Genomic DNA, 23270 nt, shown 5'->3' on the forward strand with positions numbered 1-23270 from the left:
GTATACTTGATTAATTGCTGCTGTGTCAAATTCGGCATGGTCGCCAGGAAGACCTCAGTCTGTTTCTTATCTTAAACAGTTACACATTTTTTTTTATAATTTTCTCTCTGTACACCACAGCACAGGAACCTCTAAAAATGGAATATTATATATAAAAAAGGCTGTAATTCTAAAAGAGTTAATGCAGTACTTTAGTTAAATTACTTGAATTAAAACGAAAAGTTTGCCCTGCAATATCATTTTGATTGTTTGATATAAAACCCATTGTTCAGGTTTACCAAGGAAAAGTTCTAATAAATGATCATTATAATGAGCACTGAAACTTTAGTTATTAACACTAAAAAATTTTACTCTCCTGTGCACTTAAAATAGTTTTACTCCGCTGTATAGAGAAATTATGTATCTTTTTGGTTTCCCAGTTTGCCACAAAATGTAACAAAATTCAGCTGAGCATGCCAGGTGTCACACCTTTCATCTTTTGTTAAACATGTTTAATATGTAAGTATGTCTGTGAAGGTTCTCAGTCATCCAGGTCATCGTAGTCAAAGGAGCTTGCAAAGAAAAGCGTTTGAACTTAAAGAAGTCCAGACGCTTTTCTTTGCAAGCTCCTTTGAATATGTAAGTATGCTATCTTCGGTGCGGTGTTTAGGTATAAATCTTCATATTATGCTTCTTTATACTTTTACTCTTCTAAAGGTTCAGGTGAAATATACCTTTGACCTCATTAAATATTAGTGTTACACAGAAAATTGTAAAAAAAAACAAACAAAACAAAACAAAAAAACAACAACTTTGATATGGACTGATATGCTGTAAAATATGATAAATACATATTTTCCACAAATTTCTGCTCTCATTTAAAGTTTTAAAATGTGTTATTTAAAAGAAAAAAAGGATTCCAATACTTCCTGTGTCTTGCTTATATCAACATATCTATATTCATCTCAGTTTAGCAAACAACCTCATTAGTTAAAGAAGCTAAATTTAGCCTTGACTTAACCATAATTGTACATTTAGTTATTAAGTTTCCTATGTGTAGATGGGATAAGGTTTAATCCTGAAGTAAGTGGATAAATAAACTAAGGAATGAATAACTAGATTGGTTAATGCACAATTCTGTTTTCTTTTTAGAATTCAAAGATTCAAATAATCCAGATAAAGAAAGATAATAGTCTCCTTATTTCTTCAAATAAACTGCTAAATGTGTTTGCTGCTCACATGCACAGCTGAAGTATGCCTAGACTTGCTTGCATCAGACCTTGGTAGATAGGAGTCTAAATTGATTGTGTATGCATCATTCAGGCAGGAAGTGCCCCCATCCCCCTCCTTTTCTCTTCCTCTCTCTCTCTTCACCCCGGCCAGTTAGACTCCTTTTTTCTCCAGCCTCTCCCTCTCATCCCTGCAGCATTGTCTCAGTTCTTCAGTCTCTGACCTTCTACAGGGACCATGCAAGCATTTGTTAGCAGGTAGGTTTCAATGGGGGGGGGGGCTGAGTCATGCTGGTCTATTCATGGATTTTTATCATTTTCATTTTTAGATTTTCAATCTGTCAAGCAACCATTTTGGCAAGGCTCTAAGGCCTGATGTTTGTTATCTTAATGTAGAGTAACTATGCTACTCTGTGCAGGTGCTGCAGGCCTCTAAGAACTAATGTGATGGGAGCCTTGGGATTGTTGCATAGGGGGCTGAAAATTCATATTTTCCTTTCATCTATTTGATTAGCTTTTTTAAAAATGTACATTAGTAATTACTGTCTTAAGGCTGTTATTCTTGCTAACTTCTCTAGCTGATTAAAAAGAAATTGTTTGAGTATGTTGCCTGAGAGGAATAATTTGCAGTTTTTTCGCTTTTAAGAGTGGGTGGATAAAACTGAAATGTAAAACACGTAATAATACTGGTTTTCCAGCATTCACCTCTAGAACCCAGTATAGCAGAGATGGCTGCTATACTGGGTTCTAAATTCTTTTGTTCTTGATTATTTTCTTTATCAGTCGGTAGAATTATGCACATTAATGGAATCCAAGTCCTGAACTTTGCATAGACTAGATTGTGCTGCTGTGCCGAGCATCCCAATGAATCTCCGTGAACATTCAGGGTGACTCCACAACTGAAAGATCAATACCAGTAAAAGCATAGCAGAGGCAGTGCTAGCAGTTCAGTGGGTAAAACATGAGCCTCCCCACCGATGCTTGCTCAGCTTTTTATTTGTGTCTACGAAGACAGCCATAGATGTCAGGCTTGCATCTTTTCAGAGCATGTTGATTCACTGATTTCTTGTGAAAGTGGGTAGAGTAGAATGCCAGGACAGACAATTAAAAAGTACAGAAGTGTGTTCAGCTATCACAGAAAAGCTGTGTTAGCAGCTTAACATACTTGCTGTTGTAACACTGGGTCACATAAAGGCCACATAATAGTGGAATGTATTTGATTTTATCTGATTATGCTGTGTACAATTAATACTAGACATTTTTACTGAATTTCGGAAGCTTGTGAGTAGATTTGGGATTTGTTAAGGTTTGTAATGCAAATAGTCTATTATTGCTCATATATGTAGCTTTGTTTTGTTAATAATATACCTAAATAGTTAGATACTAAATTTAATGTCCCATTTGACTTGATTTGATTTTACATTTTTTAATTTAAAACATTGGTTCTTCATATGTATGACTGTGGCCTCTTGCAGACTAATTACACCTATGCATTTGTGTGTTTTTCCTGACCCAGGTCGTATCTGACCCCTGTCAGGGATGAAGAAGCAGAATCTCAGAGAAAAGCAAAATCTCGCCATGCGAGACAAACTCGCAGGTTAACACAGGTACTGAAATGGTTGACACACGTTTAGATTTCGAAAGATTTAACAAACTGTTCATACATGTGAATCTGTGTGAATATCCTGCAGGGTATGACTCCGACTGACCTGAAAGAGGCTCAGAAGATCAGCAGCCTGGAAGATGGAAAAAATGAGGATAGCAGCAGACTGGAGGACAGGTCCTGTCTGCGGATGAGCTTAACAGATGATAGAAGAGTTCAGCCTGGCGTTACAGAGTACACAGAAACAACTGATGTCAGTCTAAACTGGAGCCAAATGGACGAGGTTACAAGACAGAATTATTCAGAAATTGTTTTCTGCCTCAGATATGGCTGATTTGAAGCTTTAGGTGAAATTTATGATTTATCTCTGTATTCTTCTTTATTTTACTCCAAATGTGAAGGAGGGTAACTTTGAAACCAGATTAGAAATCCTGCCTGACCTTCCGCACCGGCCTTACTGCAACAGCTCCTTCAGAGGTAAGAAAAACATCAGAATTTCTTTTGATTGTCATGTTCTGTTGTGCTTCATGATCCATATGTTTTGTTCTGGGTTCCATAAAATATAATACAACAACATCAACAACAAAAAATGTGCTAGCAGGTCACTATGATCCAGACTGTTAGTCCACCTAATGATTTCTGGACAGTTTTGATGTTCAGGACTGTTCTTTCAAAGTCATTTCAAACATGTTGTTTTTTGTTTTAAAAAAAAATAATGTGTGTGTGTGTGTGTGTGTGTGTGTGTGTGTGTGTGTGTGTGTGTGTGTGTGTGTGTGTGTGTGTGTGTGTGTGTGTGTGTGTGTGTGTGTGTGTGGTTTGGGAGTGGCTGTGCTACAAAATGCAGACACAGAGCACATGAATTGTGTTTTAAAACACTATTAAAGGAATGAAATCACTTTTTTTGGTTTTGAGTTGATAATGTTTAAGAAGTTTTTGAGCTCTGAGAGCTCAGACTCACGAACACCTCAATCTGAACATTAGCCTTCAGTTTGTTAATCATACAGCATGTCTTTATTTTCCATTATTAGTATCGATCTAGTATAATAATAAAAACACACACTTCCTTTATATGTCCAGTTGGCGAGAGATGGTGGAGAGATGAAAATCAGAACATTGCAGATTCAGCACAGCTGACTCAACAAAGACGGCCCTGCATTGACACTGAAGGCTCAGACTACATTGCAAAGGTAGGTGGAAAACATCTAGCCACTTTAATTGTAATAACACACACACACACACACACACACACACACACCAAGAGGCGAATGGTGGTTTCACAAAAGATTTTAACCATCTACCACTAGATGGAGTCAAAGGATAATCTAATCTATTTTTCATCCATAGCTTGTTCCAGAGGAGGCCAATATTTACAAAGCTTTTCTGTGTGATATATTGAAATTTCTTGGGAATGATTTTAAACTTAAAAATGTGATAATCAGTTCTCATGCTTCACAAAATCAAAGTGTTTTTTTTGTTTTGGCATTCATGAAAATGCCATGGAGGTATTAAATGCATCACCACTCTAATTTAAATATTGTGTGCAAGTCAATATCTGTTGGCGCCGTTGTTTCATGTTCATATTCTGTTCCTCCCTGACATGAAAGCCGAGTGTGCTTCAAAGGCAGCTGCGCTCTGATCTCTGATGCAATATTTTAAGAAGTACTGCAATCACAAATGTCGAGCATGTGTTCACAGAGTACCGTAACTAGAAGTGCTGGATAATATCTCACAGAAAGATAGTCTGGATAGCCAACCCCCCACTCTCTTTAAGTCATTTTGATTCTTCACATCACATGGCTGAGGTGTCTCAGCATTCCATACCATATTGGGCAAAACTGAGACGCTCTCCGTTTAATCTTACCCTTGGATTCAGAGTGATTGGCTTTCCTTTCTCCTTTAAATTCTTAACTATTACTGTTCTCCCTCCACCTGCATGCTATCAGTGAAACACCCCTGACAAAAGCACTGACAAATTTAATCACCAATTACTCCTACTGGGTAAAATCTGTCAATTCACTTATTAAGTTTCCCTTTAGATAATCTAGCCATCTGAGAAATGGAAGCAAAGGGGACACATAGATGACAAGGCTTTGACTTATACAAGAATAGATGATTATGAATGTACTAGGTGTAATACAGTATGAATGGAAAGTGGTGTCCATGTGAGCTGACTCCAGGTCAGAGATTTGGCTGTAACCCTGTGCTGGAATCTGAAACAGAGATCTGTCAGTAATACGAGAGTATCTCAGCAGATACTATATCTGTCTGTGATAATCATACAGAGCAGTGAGGTTTTACCAGAAGCTAGACAGGCTGCCCATCAATAGAGTCGACCTCTGCGTGACTCCATGATTATCGGAACAGATTTTCCGCAGTTCTTTTTATGATTTTTTCCAACAACAGACAAAAAGACAGGTGCAGAGTGAGACAACATAGAGATTCTGGTACTTAAGGGTGACAAGCAGCGATAGCAAGAATGCCGCTTCAAACATACCTCTTTTTATCCTGGAATACATTATGAAATTTGATCTGAGTGGTAGTCCAAACTTAACTTCCACATTTCTGCTATCACTCAGGGGATCTTTGGTAGCCACTTATTTTCTGCTTTACTAAAATGCATGAGCATAGCATCCCATATGGAATATCCTAAGGCTAAGGGTGAGGATCAGACAGAAGGAACTCCAGCTGGGCTAGATTCTCAACACAACTATCCAAAACCAGTGCCAGTGTAGTTTAATGTCTTATTTCCGGAGGATTTCCAAGTTAGAATGTTTAATGTAAATATACTGCTAGACTATTCTAACTAATACCTAATTCCAATATCAGTTTTGTTAGAACTTACAATCCATGGTATTTGTCCTTAAAATTCAAGCACTGTAAAAGTTAGAGATGCAAGCAATGGTACTTAGGTTGGAAAATTAAGACCTGTTAGATTTCTAGTCTGGGTGACTTTCCAGCCTTAAACCAAAAGCCACAACACATCAGCTTCTCCGCTTCTCTTTAATTCTCCCCTGTGTCTGTGCTCAGTTTCTCGCAGTCCTATCTTGCCTTCTATCTATTTGCCCTGAGCAAGGATGAGGGAGTATAGAGAACCGTGAGGTGCTTGCGTACCTCACTATAAAAGGAAGACAGCAATGAGCCAGCTTGAGCTGACTATGAAATTAAGGGGTTACTGCTGGGTTGTTTAAAGGAACAGTTTGACATTTTGAGAAATACCCGTGTTCATTTTGTTGCCAAGAATTAGGTGAGAAGATTGATGCCACCTGTATGGTCAACATGAAGTCAGAGCCAGCGCTGGATTACCTTAGCTTAGCAGGGGAAAGCGGTGAATACTGTTTGGTTCTGTCCCCGCTGAGCCTCATTAGTTAAAACATAAATTTTGTTTGTTTAACAACCAGAGAGAAAAAAGATTAACAAAATAAGATGTAACATGTTAATTAGAGCGTTTTAGAGATGCTGGGAGGCAGGTTTAGAATCTTTGAACAGAGCCAGTCCAACTGTTTTTCTCTTATTCGAGTGTTTTTGCTATGCCAAGTTAACAAGCTGCTGGCTGTAGCTTCACACAAGTCTGAGAATTCAGTTAGCCTTTTCAAATAACTTCTGACAAGAAAGCAAAACCTGTCTATCAATAGGCAGGTTTATAAAACTAAAACTAAAATCAATGCGGCTGTGGGCAAAATGAAACAAGATTTCAGTTTCAGGAAGAGGAGATGTGTCACAAATGCTCTGTGTTAACACTGTGTAGCACTAATACTGGCAACGTCCCCTCTCCATCACACTGTAGGGCGCACAGAGTTACTTGACACTTTACAGTTGTTGATGGCTCCTCAGGTGATACTGCGTGTTGACCTACCAGGACACAAATTGCTTCAGCCCCCTCCTGACTCTGGCTTTGTGCTCCACCTCCTCTTATCCCTGTTCACATCGGTGGACAATTTTTAGCCCTCAGTGCCGAGTCTGTCCATAGCAGAGCCTCTGGCAGGCTGCCACAGAAAGCTGCCAAAGCTGAAGAGAGCCGGGAGAAGCAGGGGGCTGGGGGTTGGGGGAGCAGAGGGACCGAGAGGGTGACCAAATAGTGAAAGGAGCAGAAGAGAGAGAGAGCAGGAGAGGGAGGGAGATGGCAGAGAGTGTATAACTTTGGGGAACTCAGGAAGAGGCAGCAAAGGGAACAAACTTTTTCTCTCTTGTCTTGTTTTGGACTTTTGTGCATTTCATAGCGGACTTCAGTGCTGACAGAGCAGAACAAGGGATACTCATTCGTTTGCTTTCTTCATTGAATTGTTCTTTTTCTTTAGATCTCCAGAGATTATTTTGTTTTGTGGTTCTTTTTAACATTTTTATCTGCTTGTTGTTTAACTGCCTGAGATTTGAAGAAGGCGTGACCACACATTTGAAATCCTTCCAGATTTAGCAGCAACTGTGTCCACTTCTGGGACGTTTGTGGCTGCACTGAAACACCAAACAGACATATAAACACACACACACACACCACACACACCTGTTGTTGCTGAGGATTCCCCAGGAGCACGGTCATGGACATCTGTGTCCCTGTTGCTTGAGGGAATCTGTGCGTGTGTGCAGCTGTTATCTGGTGGTGGCCTCGGTGAATGTTACAGTAGAAGCTGATCTGCCTGTCCGGGGTAGAGGAGGGAGATGTCATCCTACTACCCACGCACCAAGGACCTGACTCGCACCAGGAGGTCACTGACAGAATCGCCACCATCGTCTCCGTCCCCTACAGAAAAAAACTACAGAGTAAGCTTTATTTCTAGAGCGGTGCACCTTTGCAGGAAAAACTGAATGTGATACTTTTTTGTGATATTGTAGCAATTTTTGGTAATTTATTCCAGTGGCTTTAAATAACTTTAATATCACAACTCTTAGTTTATCTTACTCTTTATTTATCTGTAAAGGGACTTTATAGTATGACCCCTCTGTAAAGTCAAAGAAAGAATAGTATTTTCTGTAGAAGTTGATGACTAATCCTTAGACCAGGCTGATTTGTTGATTCGTCTAAGACAACTGGACGCATCATTAAGCAGCTTTTTAAGAGTTCGGACAATTAGCTAAAGAATTTGTCAGTTAATTTATTAGATTTTTTTGACTTTGAACAATAGATATATATTATAGCAGTATATATGTTTGGACATCTGCTGTTGGCATACTAACAGAAAAAAAACATCATTATATGATCAACAGGCTAATAGTTCATTTACTAATGTGTATTTGCCTAACTCTTCAGACACTTATCACAGCTTATTTGCTGGCTTGTGAAAGCGAGGCAAGTATTTGCTCTGAAGCAGAGTCTGACCACATTTTCTGGAAAAGACTTTTGGATTGAAGCATTCCTTCTGTAATTTCCTGTTATTTTTTTTCTGCCTAAGTGGCTTATTCTCACGGGCGTAGTTTGACTGTTTATGTCAGTGCATCAGACTGAGCTGAACTCTGTGTGACAGGCACATTTAAAGGGAAAGAAAGAAAAGAGGGGGGGAAAAAAACCAAACACAATGGGATCCTGTCTGTTTTGAAGCACGTACAGTAATGTCACGCAACACTACAGACACACTCATTATTATTGCACTGTTGCCAGCAGCGAATGCCTCTGGTGGATGTTTGGATTCTTTTGCTCGCATTTCAACAAGTGTCAGTCTCTCTCTGCCGGGGAAACTCTGGCTTTAATTTTCCATGAAGCCAGCCCAATCTGAATTGGCAGTGTGTTCCTGGGAGAGAAAAAGCCGTGGAGTCAGGTTGATGCAATAATTGTACCAATGTAATATGTGTTACAGCTGTGTGCAGCAGGAAGTCAAAGTAAACAGGAACACATTTGCATTATTGGCAGACACTCAACATTTGGCAGATGTTCACAGTGGTGAAATGTAAGTAAGCACATTAAGCCACGTGCTGTACAGAAGGAAGAATTTAGGATAGCTGAGATAGTCAGATCAGATAGTTTCTGATACTTCTGCTTCATTATGTTTCTGGAAATATGTGCTCTCCATTCCCCCGCATTCAGAAATCATAGCCCACTAGGTTTATTTCAAATTAAAACATGCTTGAATATGCAAACGAGTAATTGCACTAGATCCAAAACACTTTTCCTGTAAAAATCTCTGCAGGTCCACAGAAAGATAAAAAACATTACCTGATGTTCCACGAAAAGCAAAGACTCAAATTAGTCCCCCCATTAATAATTTCACACATTTGCTTTATCGTGTGATGCTATTGTGTGAAGAGATAGACCACTTGGGTAAGACTCACTAAATGTAATCGTAATACATATGAATTAATGCATCGATTGTAACACATGTCATAATAGGCAGTAATGTTTCCAAGTACTGTTACTCAAGAAAAATAACCCATTTCCTAATTTGATTTGGTCATTTTGAAAACAAGGAAGATACTCTTGGTTGCCTGGAGCTCTGAGATGTTGTGTAAAGAGTTAACACTGTAGAGAGGGAGAACTGGCTGAAGTAGGGAAAGGTGAGTGAATGCGGAAGATTCTTTTATGAGTTTATGTGTGTGTAGTGTAGTGTCATTTGCACTGGTGTAGCTCAGATTTTCCTACTGTAGTCGACTAGCCTGCTCTGAAGGAGTGATGCTGTGGCAGAAAGTGGAAAGGAAGAGAAGGCAGTGAGGAGTGTGAAGAATCTGCTAATTATGATTTTCTTGGCTGACGTTAGCCTTATCATTTATACGCTCTAGCAGTGAGCTCATGCAGGTGGCTTGCGTGTGTATACTTCTGATGATGTTGATCCAGGCAAGCTAATAAAACTGGAAACAGTTCTGTTTACTGGGTGCCCATGGTAAAGCCAACACTGTTTCTGAGGCTGTTTTCACCAGTCTGACACACTCTTGTTCATCTCCTCCTCCTCCTTCTGCTCTGCCTTGCTAAGTTACATGTGGCACTTCTTCCTCCCTCAATTTCTCCTAACAAGGCAATCAGATTGGTGCAGCTGCCATCACAAGTAGAATTCAAACTATGGCTCATTTTCTGGCTTCGGTTCAATGTGGATGTTATGCGTTTATTGGTCGTATAAGGACTTGCTCATTTTTTCCCAAAAATCTGGCAGTGTAATCCCCACAGGGCCCACTCAAGGTTTAAAGTATTAAGTTAAAAAAAAAAAAGCCTAATTTCCCCAATTTCCTAATCCTTTAGTGTGAAATAGGTTTGCGTTCAGTTTGGTTCATATCTCCAAAAGCAGGCTTCATGAAAATGCATTCTTACAACTTGCTGCTTAATGAATGATTACACAATCTGATTGAGGAATCTCCTTGCTATTGCACAAAGAGATCGGAGTGAGTGAGAGCTCTTCTTCACTCCATCCTTAGCCCTTTTTTATCTGAGGTCAGGGAGGTCTGTTTTTTTCCTGGATAGCTCAGCTGAAGCACATGACCACATAAGGACAGGCAGCAGTGGCTCAGTTATGTAAACACTTGCTGAGGAACAGCTCCTACGATGCTGTGTAAAATCTCCTCTTAACTCACTAAATCTGAATGCAGGAATACCCACTGCTTTTAACATATACTGTTTTTCTAAATCATTCTTTTAACATCTGCTTCTTGTCTCAAACAGCTTAGACCACCACACTTGATTTTTATTGCCAAACATTTCTAAACACAGGTGTTCAAAGATTTCTTTGCCTGGCTGGAGATCAACTCCAAATCTATGAATTTAGGGAAGTTTTACGAGACTGCAGCAGAGATCACGGATCAAGCTGGTCTCACATCATGGCAGCCTCTCTCACTATAGTACTTGTTGTTTCCAGTCTGGTATGAACAGTGAAAAAAAATTCTTCTCATCATCTCATAACCACATTTATCGGCTGAAGGCAGCAAGTGTTTGTTTAGTTCAGTTTTGTTTAGGGCTCTCTGCAGTCATTTGACAAACTAAGTATGGAGATTAAATATGGGGTGAAATTCTTGGATAGGCCAGTGCAATGCAAGGCTCAGTCAGTATGATAGCTGGTATTGACTATTTGAAAACAACTGAAGACGTATGGGTTTTGTTTTAAGACTTTCTAGGAGAAAGCCCGTTCTTTCAAAGAAAGAACATGGCAGCATCCAAATGTGAGGCTTTCTGTCTGACGGCTACAGCTTGGCCCAAACTGGGTCACACAACAGGTCAATGATCCCACACATGCCAACGAATCTGAAACAGAAGCACAGAATCAAGGCGTTTCAATGGCACCGTCACAATCCAGACCTCAAACTGATTGACACAACGCAATGGGACCTTAAAAGTGTTTTGCATAAACAGGTACCGTCCAGCTTCAGTGATCTGAAGCAACGGTGCAAAGAAGACTGGACAAGAACTCCTGCACAACAATGTGAGAGACTAATAAACTCATAGAGAAAACAGTTAGTTCAAGTTACAGCTGCTAAAGGTGATTCTACAAGCTACTGAATCATGAGGCGTACTTAGTTTTTCACAGAACTGCAGAGTCCCATAGTGTAAACGTTCTTTTTCACGTGACTATGAAGTAATGCAGAAAGGCAGTCAATAGCCATAAAAAATAGGTCCCTTAAAAGGGACATCTCTGAGGTTACGTAATTTCTGAAAACAGAAACCAAATACAGCCAAAGAACAGTATGTATACGCAACTCCTCATGTCGCACAGTGCCCAGGCTGCTTGGTGAAGTGGAAACAAACACAAAATGTGATCACAACAGGCAACTTGGCAGCCACTTAGACTGGGCTAGTCATAGCAGGGAGCTGCCAGGACAGTTTGATATCAGACTGTTGTCTGAGGTCAGATGGCAGCCTGTCATGCAAGGAATACTTGACTTCTGATGTCATTATGTCATATTTGTGCTGCAGGCATGCTCATTGCAGCAGCGTATTTCAAAAGATTAACCAGGCTCACCGGGTAGGTTTGACCTCTGCGAACCCTGTCAGAGCAGTGTTGGGGAGAATTGTATCCTACTTCTACATGCACTTCTTCCATCTGGGACCAAAGGCGTCCAAACATAGTTTATAGTTTATAGTTTATTTCTTTATATAGCACATTTAATTACAACAGGAGCGTTGACCAAAGTGCTGTACAAGAATACAAAATACCTAATAAAATAACCTGATGGATAGGGGTAAATTATTCCACAGCTTAGACGCTACAACTGCAAATGCTCGATCGCCTCTATGAACCAGCCTCGACCTTGGTATGGCTAAAAGCAAAAGATCACTTGATCTAAGAGATCTAAAGGGGGTATAAGTCTGCAAGAGGTCAGAGAAATACCCGGGAGCCTGTCCATTCAGGGCTTTGCAAGTCAACAATAAAATGTTAAAAGTAATTCTGAAGTGGACAGGAAGCCAATGAAGAGAAGCAAGCACCGGGGAAATGTGTTCACATCTTTTAGTACGTGTCAGAAGACGAGCTGCAGCATTCTGGACCCACTGCAGCCTTGCCAGGCAGGTCTGGCTAACTCCAGCATATAAGGAGTTACAATAGTCCAGCTGGGATGTAATACAAGCATGAGTCGCATGTTGTGATAATTCAACTGGAAGTTTTGTTTTTGTTCTCTGCTGTCTCAAAATGGAAAATATTTCTCAGCCAAGCCTTTGTTTGGTGATATCAAATGAACAGGACTCGATCTAACCGTGACAGAATATTTTCACAGTGTGATGTTTCCATGCTGCTAGTCAAACTAACATGGCTTATTCCTTGTTTTTCAGCATGACAGAGTGTCAAGGTAAGATTTGGGCTTTTTTCTTCTGTATTACAGAACTGTAACAGGTAAGAGGAAAAAAACACTGTAGATAAAGCTGCCTTGCAGACTGGCTAAGAGCTGTGTTGCCTCTAGATTTGATTCCATTGGAGAGAGTGCTACAGACAAGTCACTGGGCCGTACCAGCTCATACACACGCAGAGAGGCAAGGCTGGCTGCACTGAATAAACAGGAACAAGACTCCACTGCCAAAGACTATAAGAAGGTAGTAACTCTTTTCTCAGTTTCAAAAACACATTCTAATGTTACTGATTCAAAGCTGCAGTCCTGGATACAATTTGCCTTTATATTTATGCACATTGTATCTATTTGTCCCAGTAATATAACTGGGCTTTCATGGGATTACGAGTGTCAGAAAGGAACTTCTGACCTCTAATTGTATTTTACTATTGTAATATTCCCTATTCAAGTATTTGCAGAAATTAAGGTATGTCTTACTGAGATTGCATCAAACCAGTATATGGAACTATGAACCTGCAATGCCACTATACAGTAAGAGTGGCAATACTGTTGACTTCATGTTGTCATGGTGGGGATTGATGTTGTATTTGTGGAGCGGACCCAAAAACAGACACAGGAGAAATGAGCTGATGATCAAACAAAAAGCGAGCCTTTATGCGGCCGATACAAAAAACTGAAAAACAAGGCGATGCGAAAGTAAGCTGAAACCTAAACTGGGGCAAAACTAAACTAACTGTGAAAACAATGACGAGAGACAAGAACATGAAACTAAACAGGAACATGTGACAACGTAACTATAAAATAAATCAAACACGAGCATGAACACGGACTTGAACAGAGGGAGGCAAAAACTCTGTGACTTGATGTGACCTGACATGAAGACAGACAGATGAACCAACAAAGAACAGAGGGAGACAGAGGACTTAAATACACAGGAGGGTAATGAGGGAAGTGGAAACATCTGAGGAGACACAGCTGATAAAAATGACATGACGCCACAGGGAAAAGTAAAACTAAACACACTGAACATGGAAACACCAGAGCTTTCAAAATAAAACGGGAAACATGGAGAGACATGAACATGTAAGGTTTTTGAAGAAGCTAACAGTTCTATATGTACTTTTACTACATTTACTTAAATAGATGTTGACAGGTGATGCTAACCCTAACCATAAACATACCCGAACATTATTATTTTTAAGACCGACAGAGACAGAGGCCCCCCTTCCCCCTCCTTGAAATTCGCCCAAGTCGAAAGTGGCTCCATAGTCTACTGGTTTACACATTTACTGGGAGGAGGCACAAATTCCTTTGGGGTTGCATCAGGAAGGGCATTACAATTAGTTTACAGTTGTGATAAGCATTCATCACCATCATCCTTTTAGGTTAAACATGATCAGATATCAACAAAAAATGCACACTCAGTTTGGTCATGTCACAGTCAGAAACAAAAGAAGTAACGTTATGTTAGGTTTGGGTTTTTTTTAAAAAAGCTTTTGCTATTGTGAAAAAATAAATTGTATGTATGTAAATATAACCGATGATCTTACATATTGTTTGAGTTGTGTGGTTCAACTTAAACTGTCTGTTGTTACTCCTTTTATGCCTTGTATCTTCATTAATATTTTGGTTATCAAAATTCAAATACTCCTTTTCACTCCTACACAAATAATCCTTTTCTTAACATTTTAGATGTATGCAGAAGCTTTGCATGAAAATGCAAAACTCAAGTCCAGGTTGCAGGAGAGCAAACAAGAGCTTGCCAAGATACGTTCCCAACTGGAGAAAGTCACTCAGGTACCTTTGGCCCATTCTACAGAAAGCTCACATTCATCCCTTCACTTCCTGTGTGCTTGAAGAAAGGATTTGACTTTTTACTTCTTCAGTGAAGTCATGATTAAAATTTAAACCCGTTCTTCTAATAAATTTCTCCCAATAACATTACCCCTGTTTTAGAGACACGACACAATATCTGAAAGATCTTCAGCACTTGAATCGGAAAAAAGGGTAAGTGTCTTAACAACCTTCTCCTTGATAATACTACATATCTTTGCATTCTTTCCAATCAGTTTCCTTGTCTACTTCAAATTATAGTCTTATAGCCTTTCATTTTTCCAATAGAACTTACTTCAGTATTTTTTCTTCATTTACAGGAAAAACAAACCCTTGAGAAAAGAGTGTCAGACATGGAGGAGGAATTAAAGGTCAGTCCATGCAAAAACAGTGTGTACTCACTTAAAAGGCATCTATTTTGTCTCAGACACAAGTTGTGCTTAATTTGTCTCATTGGTGTTTTCTCCCCAAAAAACATTATAATACTGATAGTCCTTGCGGGTACCTCCAGCCAAGCCCCTCTCACTCATTCTAAATCAAGCACACCTAAAGTGTTTTTACAGAGCAGAACACACATATCGCTCACTGCAGAGTTGTGGTTAGCCAGGTGGGTTTGGAGTCAAGGAGAGAGAAGGTTAGTGCTTCAGGCTCATTACCCACAGTGTTCTGCTGGGCCACTTCCTGCCAGGCTAGGGAGGAGCCTGTGCTGCTGCTCCCCTGCTCCACTTATCCCACTGTTGGGGTGAACATTGTGACCTAGTTCCAGCTGAATACCAAACCCTATCCAAGAGCAAAAGACCTGCTTTTGTGAGACATTCCTGTGTTGCTCTGTGTGTATTCTGCCTCACAAAAAAACACAGGGCACAACTACAAAGAGATGTCAGGCCTGAGTAAAAATGATCTGCAATTTATGTGGAAGCAATTACAAACTACACGATAAGATTATAATTTGATTACTCGAGAGAACCAACCAGTATAAAATAAACTGTGGAAAAAATACACAAAACTAGTTTAAGTAAAATGTCAATAAAAACACTCTGCAATGATTTGCAAATCTTGTGAGCCTGTATTTTATTCACAATTGAACAAAGAAAACATTTCCTATTTCATTAAAAAATATTAGCTCATTTTGAATTTAATGGCAGGAACACATCTCAAGACAGTCTGAATGGAGCCAACAAAAGGCTGGAAAATTAAGTGATATTAAAATGAACCAGCTGGTGGAACAATTTGCAAACTAATTAAGCGACAGGTCAGTAACATGATTGTGTAAAAACGAGCATTTTAGAGCGGCAGACGTTCTCAGACGATGGCATTGGTTTACCAACCTGTGTCTGCAAATTGTGCGATTTCAGGTTAATGTTTCTCGACGTTAAAATTACAAAGACTATGAATATCTCGCCATCTAAAGTGCATAATATCATCAAAAGATTCAGAGAATTTAGAGAAATGTCTGTGTACATGGGACAAGGCCAAAAGTGTTACTGGGAGTCTGTGATCTTCGGGCCTTCAGGTGGCACTGAATTGAAAACAGGCATGAAATCACTGACCTCAGGAACACTTCCAGAAATTACTGTCTGTGAACACAGCACGCCATGACTGGAAATGGAATTGGCAGTTTGCACATAGGGAAAGGCATAATCACTGCTGAATAGTACATACAACTCTTAAAGCAACACTCCGGGAGCCCCTTGCATATTTCAGCAAGACAATGGTAAACTGCCTACTTCCCCTATTACAACAACAACAACAAGGCTTTGTAGTAAAAACATCCAAGGGCTGAACTGAGCTGCCTGCACTGAAAACATTTGGTGCATCATGGAGCTAAAAATACCCTGGACTGTTGAACAGTTAGAGCCATATATCAGACAAGAATGGGACAGTATTCCTCTCCCAGAAGTACTACACTGGTCTCCTCAATTCATGTTTATGGACTATTATTAAAAGGAGAAGGGATGCTTTTTTTTTTTCATTAAAGTTGTCTCAGTTCAAACACTGACATGCTTTCCGTGTTCTGTTGTCACTAAAATGTGGGTTATGAGATTTGCAAATCTCTGCATTTTATTCTTGTAAAACCCAACTTTTCGGGAATTCGGTTTGCATAACATATGCAGAATTCCAACGTACAACAGCAGGGTGGTATATAAGCAGCAGATGTTTGACCCCCGTATTGTCATGGTTCCTTCAGCAGGATGCCCCACTGCGGTTTCGCTGTGGGTACCAGCCCTGAGGGCAAGCTGTCTCAGGGAAGGGGGGACGGTGAGTGGTTGCTATGATACAGAGGTGTGACTGATACGTACCTATCACCTCACATGTTTCTGTTGTGCCAGAGATTGGGGCATGTTTACACATCTGGACTTTTTATCCTCTCAACAGTAGCTTAGAGCGTAAAAGCTTTGGGAGCACATCACCTCAGAGAACTGGCTTGCACTCTCTCACAAAGTCACTTCTTCACTTTTAGCAAGTATCAGATTCTCCACATGGGGGAGCTGTTTCATTGCTGCCACATAAGTATCAAATTGCACCACCTACTGGAAAGGAAAAATAACAGTAGCCTTTAAGAGGTATAGATGTGTCGAAAAAAGATGTTTATGCGGTTATTTAAAAAAATGCAATAAAATAAACAAAATCAATGAACTGCAGTTGTGACACTCAATGACCACAAGTGTCAGAATTCCTGAGCAGGTTACTCTCTGTTCCTATAAATGATACATAACAGCACATCTTTGCCTTTGCTTGCTGTAGTTACTTTTCTTGCAAATAGGGGTGCATTTTGGGTTTTTGGGCTACCCGCACTGTAGTTCTGCACTTAATTAGCCTTAGTTATGGATTTTTCACATCAACAGCACTGTGTGTCCATCTTCCCTCTTAAAATAATGGGAATGTGGTAATACTCAAAGTGTCAGATTACTCTGCTGGGATGGAAAAGCTCAATTATTCTTGACAGCCTCTAAACCTAATGAATAGTAACTCTGTAGAAATGATCCCTTAGAACCTGAGAGTGTAGTCAGATCTGATTTAATATCAAACAGCTCAATATTAAAAGAGTGTAATAAGGGATACTGGTCATTATGCATCCTCGGCTCACTGTGTCCTTTTCTTCACCACAGCCAAGGGCACCTTTCCAAAAAACTGCGCTGTTTTAATCCAAGAGAACATTTAATGCATGAACTGAAAAGTCCCCAAACCAGGCAGCTTTCATAAATGTGCGCAAGGCGAAGCTGGGTGTCCTCGTTTATATGTCATGCTTTGCCACATTCACCTCCACAAACTTGTCTGTCTGGGTGGCTGAAATGCCACAAGTGCCCTGAATAATGTGTATATGTGTGTGTGTCTGGTCTGCGGTTTACCTTCAGCAATGGTGTCAAACCACAGACAGCTATGTCGAACCACATTGAGGTTTACCTCAAAAAAGTCAGGCCAGGAAGAGGGAGGAAATGAATGATTTCCATTCCTTTGACTTTTATCTGGAGAGGCTGGTGTGCAAAGGCTAAAATATAGCAGCGTTCACTATTTTCTCTCTTTTTTTTTTAGCTTTCTGTGAATTTTATTCCATCTTCTTTGCAGTTCTATGCATATAATAATAAGTCAACACCTCACTTCTTCCCAATAAAGCCCGCCTTTGATGAGCACAAATCCAAGTAGAACTGGCTTCATAACTTTCCTCGCTTTGTTGCAGCTTATGGTATTTTCTCTCAAAATATCTCTGTTGTGTAAATATTTGTTTATGTAAGTATTTCTGATAAATCCCTCAGCTCTGCTTCTTTGATTTCCCCTGTCTATGCTGCTGTGTGGGTGCATGCCTGTATGTGCGGATATGGCTGCAGTCTCTTTATGAGTATCTCTCTGTGCGACATGGCCTGCTCCCCGCATGCTCTCTCTGTCTGCCCCTCTCTGTATCTCTCTGCTCCTGTATGCAGGCTTTCCCTGCTCTGGCTCAGGTCCAGACCTTGCGGAGAGTGAACGAGTGTCTCCTGGCTGAAAATAGAGCCATGCTTCGCGTCCTCGCCCGCCTCTCTGAGACGGCCTCGATGCCGGAGACAGAGGACCTCTGATCCTCTGAGACCTTTCCCCCTTCCTCTTCTCCCCTTCCTCAGCCACATAATTTCTACTTCTCTTTCCTTCTGGTGCCTCTACAGCCCCTTCAACCTCTGCTGTGTTCCTCTCAGGCAGGTCTTGCACTCTCTTGATGCTCACGCTTTCCTCCCACCCGTCTCCCCCCCACACACACACTGCAATGCATCCTCCTGTGCACTTTTTTTTTTAAAATCTAATCTCCTTTATGGTCTAGACCAACCCTGAAGCCCCCTTTTCTCCAAAACAGTTGTCACAAAGCCTTGTTTGAAGTTCAATTTTAGGTAGATTTGTGTGGCATGCTAGAAATGAACACTGTGTTTTAAGCTGCATTTATTTATTTACATAGGGGTTGCCATTTTGCATAAACACCTAGGACTCTGCATCATGAAAAATAGAAGCACCTTGTGAGCACCTTTTATTTTCACAATTAAATATATTCAAGTCCTGCGCAATGTGCTGTGTAATCAATGCTAAGTTGTTTTCCAAGGTAATAGCCACTATTGAATCTTCCAAAGGAAATGAAACGTGTCAGATCATTAGCCTTGAAAATGAACACGTGCTTTGTCACTGGATGAGACAGGGGTGCAGACGTACCAATAATTTTGTATGTTTTTGCTAATGAGCAGGGATGTGAAATCAAAGGTATCATTAGGCATTTTGGGGAAATAAGCCCAATGGCCTTTTTTTGTTTCCTGAGAGTTAGGATCGATTCTACTCTAAAGTCTGTATGGCATATTTACTGTTGGAAACAAATGGAAACATCTCACCAGCTAATCAAATCAAACCCCAAGAAACACACCCTGCAGTCTGATAATGGTTTAACGATTTTTAGGGACAACAAAATTAACTTTAGCAAAGATTTGTTAAAGTTATTGCAAAATGTTTCAATTTAATGATTAAATGACTAATATTTGCAGAGCTTGACAAATTATTTGTTTTACTTACAGAAAAAAAAAAACAAAGCCATAGTAGACTTGCCATAAATTAGTGTGGAATAACAAGTAAATACTGATTTATTTTCTTGTCCAAAGTAGTTAGAGTTTGGCATCTAGCCTGCAAGCTCATCACTAGCTACAAATACTGTATTTTTTTATTTCAAATTTCTGGTTAGTGACTAAATATTCATAGAAGGGTCTGCATGTGGAGGCTGGGGTGGTGGAGGGGTCAACACTAGCACTTATATGTAGGAGTAAATAATGGGAAATTTTTCTGCTTAAACAAAATGCCAGATTGTGAGGGTGTAATTGGTGCATGACACAAGGAGAGTGAAACACATTTCAGTGTACATAATATAGCGCAGGGGTAGGCAACTCGAGGCCTCGAGTGCCAGTGTCCTGCAGATTTTAGATATCACCCTGTGTCAACACACCTGAATCAAATGGTTAGTTCATTCCCAGGTCTCTGAACAACTTCAAGACATGTTGAGGAGGTAATTTACCCACTGGAATCAGCTGTGTTGGATCAAGGACACATCTAAAACCTGCAGAACACTGCCACTCAAGGCCTGGAGTTGCCTACCCCTGATATAGCGCTACCTTGTATGCTTTACTTCAATGGTGTCCCACTCCGGGCCTCAAGGTCCGGTGTCCTGCAGGTTTTAGATCTCACCCTGGGTCAACACACCTGAATCAAATAATTAGCTCATTACCAGGCCTCTAGAGAACTTCAAGACATGTTGAGGAGGTAATTTAGCCATTTAAATCAGCTGTGTTGGATCAAGGACACATCTAAAATCTGCAACACCCACCCTTGAGGCCTGTTGTTGGACACCGCTGCTTTCCTTCATTCTTGGAAATATTTTTCATGCTGTCTAAGCAGGTGTTTAATGAATAATACCACAACATTTTCATTTCATCTTTTGTACAGATTAAACAAACAGTTTTAAAGGTGCTAACAGGAAAATTGCTTGCCTTTTATTCATTAATGCTTATCTAAATTAACAGCCCGCTGATAATTTATCGGTCATCTCATCTAGCGTATTCCAAAACTTTTAAACTATCATTTAATTTTTAACTTACAACATAGGATTGTCAGCACAGTGGGGCTTTCACTCTCACTTTATGGATTAATATTCAACATATTGGGCAGGAACATGTTGATGTAAGACGTCTCTGCTCACGCAACGTGTCCCAGCTAGCGCAGAAGGTTATTGTTTGTCTCCAGTAGAGGGGAAATACTTTGACAAAGAGGGTGGTTATTTTTAGTCATTGCTTCTCATGAGAGACATGACCTAGATTTGGGGAATTGACCCTCCCTCACTTTCCTTCTCTCTGACTTCATTCTCTGTCACTTTTCACATTCAGGACATACTGTCACTGTCACACCACACTGCATGATCAGGTACTGCAGAGCATGTCCTCATTGCCTGACTTTAAACTTCAGTGAAAGATAACTTTAGTGGTGATTAAAGTTGCAGTGGATAGTCCTGGTTTAAGTCACAAAGATGTCAAGTAACCATTTAAATGACACAGCAAAAGCTGTATATTTCCCTGGTTTTCTAATATTGTTTTCTCCCTCTCTTTTTCTAGGTCTTAACAGAGCTCAAGTCAGACAACCAGAGACTAAAGGATGAAAATGGTGCTCTCATTCGAGTCATCAGCAAACTGTCAAAATAAAAAAAAAGATGTCCGATGCTCCTCTTGTGTGTCTGTGGACGCTCCAACCCTGAAATAGCAGTGTCGTTATCCACAAGGTCCCAGGTTTTGACTCGTATCTGAGTTACTGTATGGTGACAGGCTAGTTTGGTTGCATTTTCAGAAACATCCTAGTAATTCCTGTTAGAACTTGTGAAGATCCAAAGAGAAGTGTTGGCAAGCTTCAGTTAATTTTACCATTATTAAAATTAAAGTTTCAACTATTTTTATTTTTTTCCTTCATTATATGTTGTTTGTTTTAGGAATATTTGTCACATGTATGAAATAGGGACCAGGTGTACTGTTGACATTTCAAATCCAAACAAATGCATTAGATTGCGTGAGGCTACTGTACCTAATAATATGCCATATAACATTTGGACACTTTTACTTTGGTTGTTACTTGTGCACTCCATAATCGTGTTTTAATATGTTTTTTATTTGAAAGAGAAGACAGTCATTGACTTAGACTGTTTGGAATCGTAGCTTTCCCCTTTATTATGATGTGTGACGTTAAAGACGTTAAAAACTTATCACAAAAACACTCTAACTTGCTTTCACTATAGGCTAAAGATAGTGAAGCTTCATAAAATGCATGTTTTGGGGTGTGTTTGCTTCAATTGACAAAATTCTCAGGTTTGTCACTCAGCCGTTGCTGCTCGCCACAGTTGACTGCCTCGCAGATGTGGATTTCTTTGGAAGTCTGTGGGTGTTTTTCTACGGTTGCAGGGATGCATGAATGTGATGCACTTGACAAACCTTTGGAAAAACTATCATTCTAACAGGTCAGACACACATTTTAGTCCAATTTTCAGCTTTTTTAAAATTTGCTAATACACATTTGAGTTTAATTTACCTAGTATGCAAAAAATGTAACATGTATATGTGGGCTTGTTAAAGGAGACTGTACAATAGGCATGAAAGGCTACTTTGTACATGCACATGTTAACAGTGCTGCTGTTATTAGCAGCCCCGTGACACATTCAAAATGGTACACTTTCTGAGAGGAGATGATATTAATGTTTGTCACACTTTCCTTTTTTGTGTTTTCAGCTGCCTTGCTTTTTTAAATGCACGTTCTTCCTAGAGGATATTTTTATTGAGCTAGTATCTCATTTTGAAAACAAATGAATGCCTGGAGAGACACCCCGAGTGCAAATGAAAATGCCGTATATATTTTGTTTTGTAATAGATATATATTTATTTATTTATGGATGTGTTAGTTTTAATCATTATATTTTGCCTAGTCAGTTTTGTTTCAAATGAGTACACTGATTATTTAGCTGACCCGTTGGCCTTCCTGTCATTAGGCGATTAAAATACAAACACCAGAATTGTGCACTTCCTTGTTATCATTGCCCTGTGAGCCTTCACATTAATTGGGTGGCCTTAAAAATCAGCAAAAGCCAGCGCTGTGAAATGTGAACTGTTATCAGCTCTTTTATTCTGTAATGATTTCTCACCATTTTAATAGGTCTGCAGTTGTTCAAAGACTTTGTTGCCAATTTATAAGGCACACCTAGCTTCAGAGCAAGCCTGTACTGCAGGCCTTTTAACAAACCAGAACTTTACCAAGCTTCTGTTTTTGATCTGCTTATTTTTGTAGGCTATATTTACTAGTGCTATGGCGATTCAATATCTTTCAATATTAGTGATGTCATGTTTTTATTAGTTGCAGTATGAAGGGACTTCTTACTTCTAATGGTTATTTAAGAACTAAACCCACAATGCAACAAAGTGTAGAGATTTTGAGTTTGCTTTAAAATAGGGTTTAATACATCGTGATTTATAAACTCTGCATTTCAGACTAATTTGCATGAAATCTCCTTCTGTGCTGTACGTGGTGTGAAAGACACAGCAAGGATTTTGGTATCTGTCTTCTTTACACTTAATGGTTAAGTTAACCAAGGTCCTCAGTGTTTCATATATTCCTTAAACCATGTGATGGTTTCGGAGTCCAGCCATGCCACATGCCACATTACCAGTGTTATGTTTGCTCACATCCACCATATAAATAAGCTACAGTATGATTCTGCTCTCTCTACATGTGCTGTAGATATACTGATTTACCGAGTGATTGTATATTCAACAGTCTGAAATGTTCTGAGTGGTGGCTTAACACAGACACATTGTTAAATTCACTCTACTTAATAAATGGCAAAAGGATGAAAATGCTTTGTTTTTGTGACATTAACACACAACGAACAGAGGAAGAGGAACTGCGTATTAAAC

At 39.7% G+C, this 23270-nt stretch overlaps 1 protein-coding gene across 3 annotated transcripts; it reads left to right on the forward strand.

The window, feature by feature from the left end:
* The first annotated feature begins 1376 nt into the window (after positions 1-1376).
* Positions 1377-23210, forward strand: LOC102792181 (protein phosphatase 1 regulatory subunit 12B-like). Of its 3 annotated transcripts, XM_087834002.1 has the most exons (12): positions 1381-1466; positions 2725-2815; positions 2900-3094; positions 3213-3288; positions 3889-3998; positions 12482-12498; positions 12610-12739; positions 14188-14292; positions 14452-14502; positions 14649-14699; positions 18249-18497; positions 20934-23210. In XM_087834002.1, the coding sequence occupies exons 1-11, from the start codon at positions 1447-1449 to the stop codon at positions 18381-18383; spliced, it is 981 nt and encodes a 326-aa protein (XP_087690128.1). In that variant the 5' UTR covers positions 1381-1446; the 3' UTR covers positions 18384-18497; positions 20934-23210. The 3 variants fall into 3 exon arrangements, with proteins under 3 accessions (XP_087690127.1, XP_087690128.1, XP_087690126.1); XM_087834001.1 differs by lacking the exons at positions 18249-18497; positions 20934-23210 and having other exon boundaries at positions 1377-1466; positions 14649-16491; XM_087834000.1 differs by lacking the exons at positions 1381-1466; positions 2725-2815; positions 2900-3094; ... (2 more) ...; positions 18249-18497; positions 20934-23210 and adding an exon at positions 6796-7566 and having other exon boundaries at positions 14649-16491.
* The last annotated feature ends 60 nt before the right edge of the window (positions 23211-23270 follow it).

Source organism: Neolamprologus brichardi, chromosome 20, assembly GCF_056152115.1.
Source record: "Neolamprologus brichardi isolate AB-2024 chromosome 20, ASM5615211v1, whole genome shotgun sequence".
Classification (NCBI taxonomy): Eukaryota; Metazoa; Chordata; class Actinopteri; order Cichliformes; family Cichlidae; genus Neolamprologus; species Neolamprologus brichardi.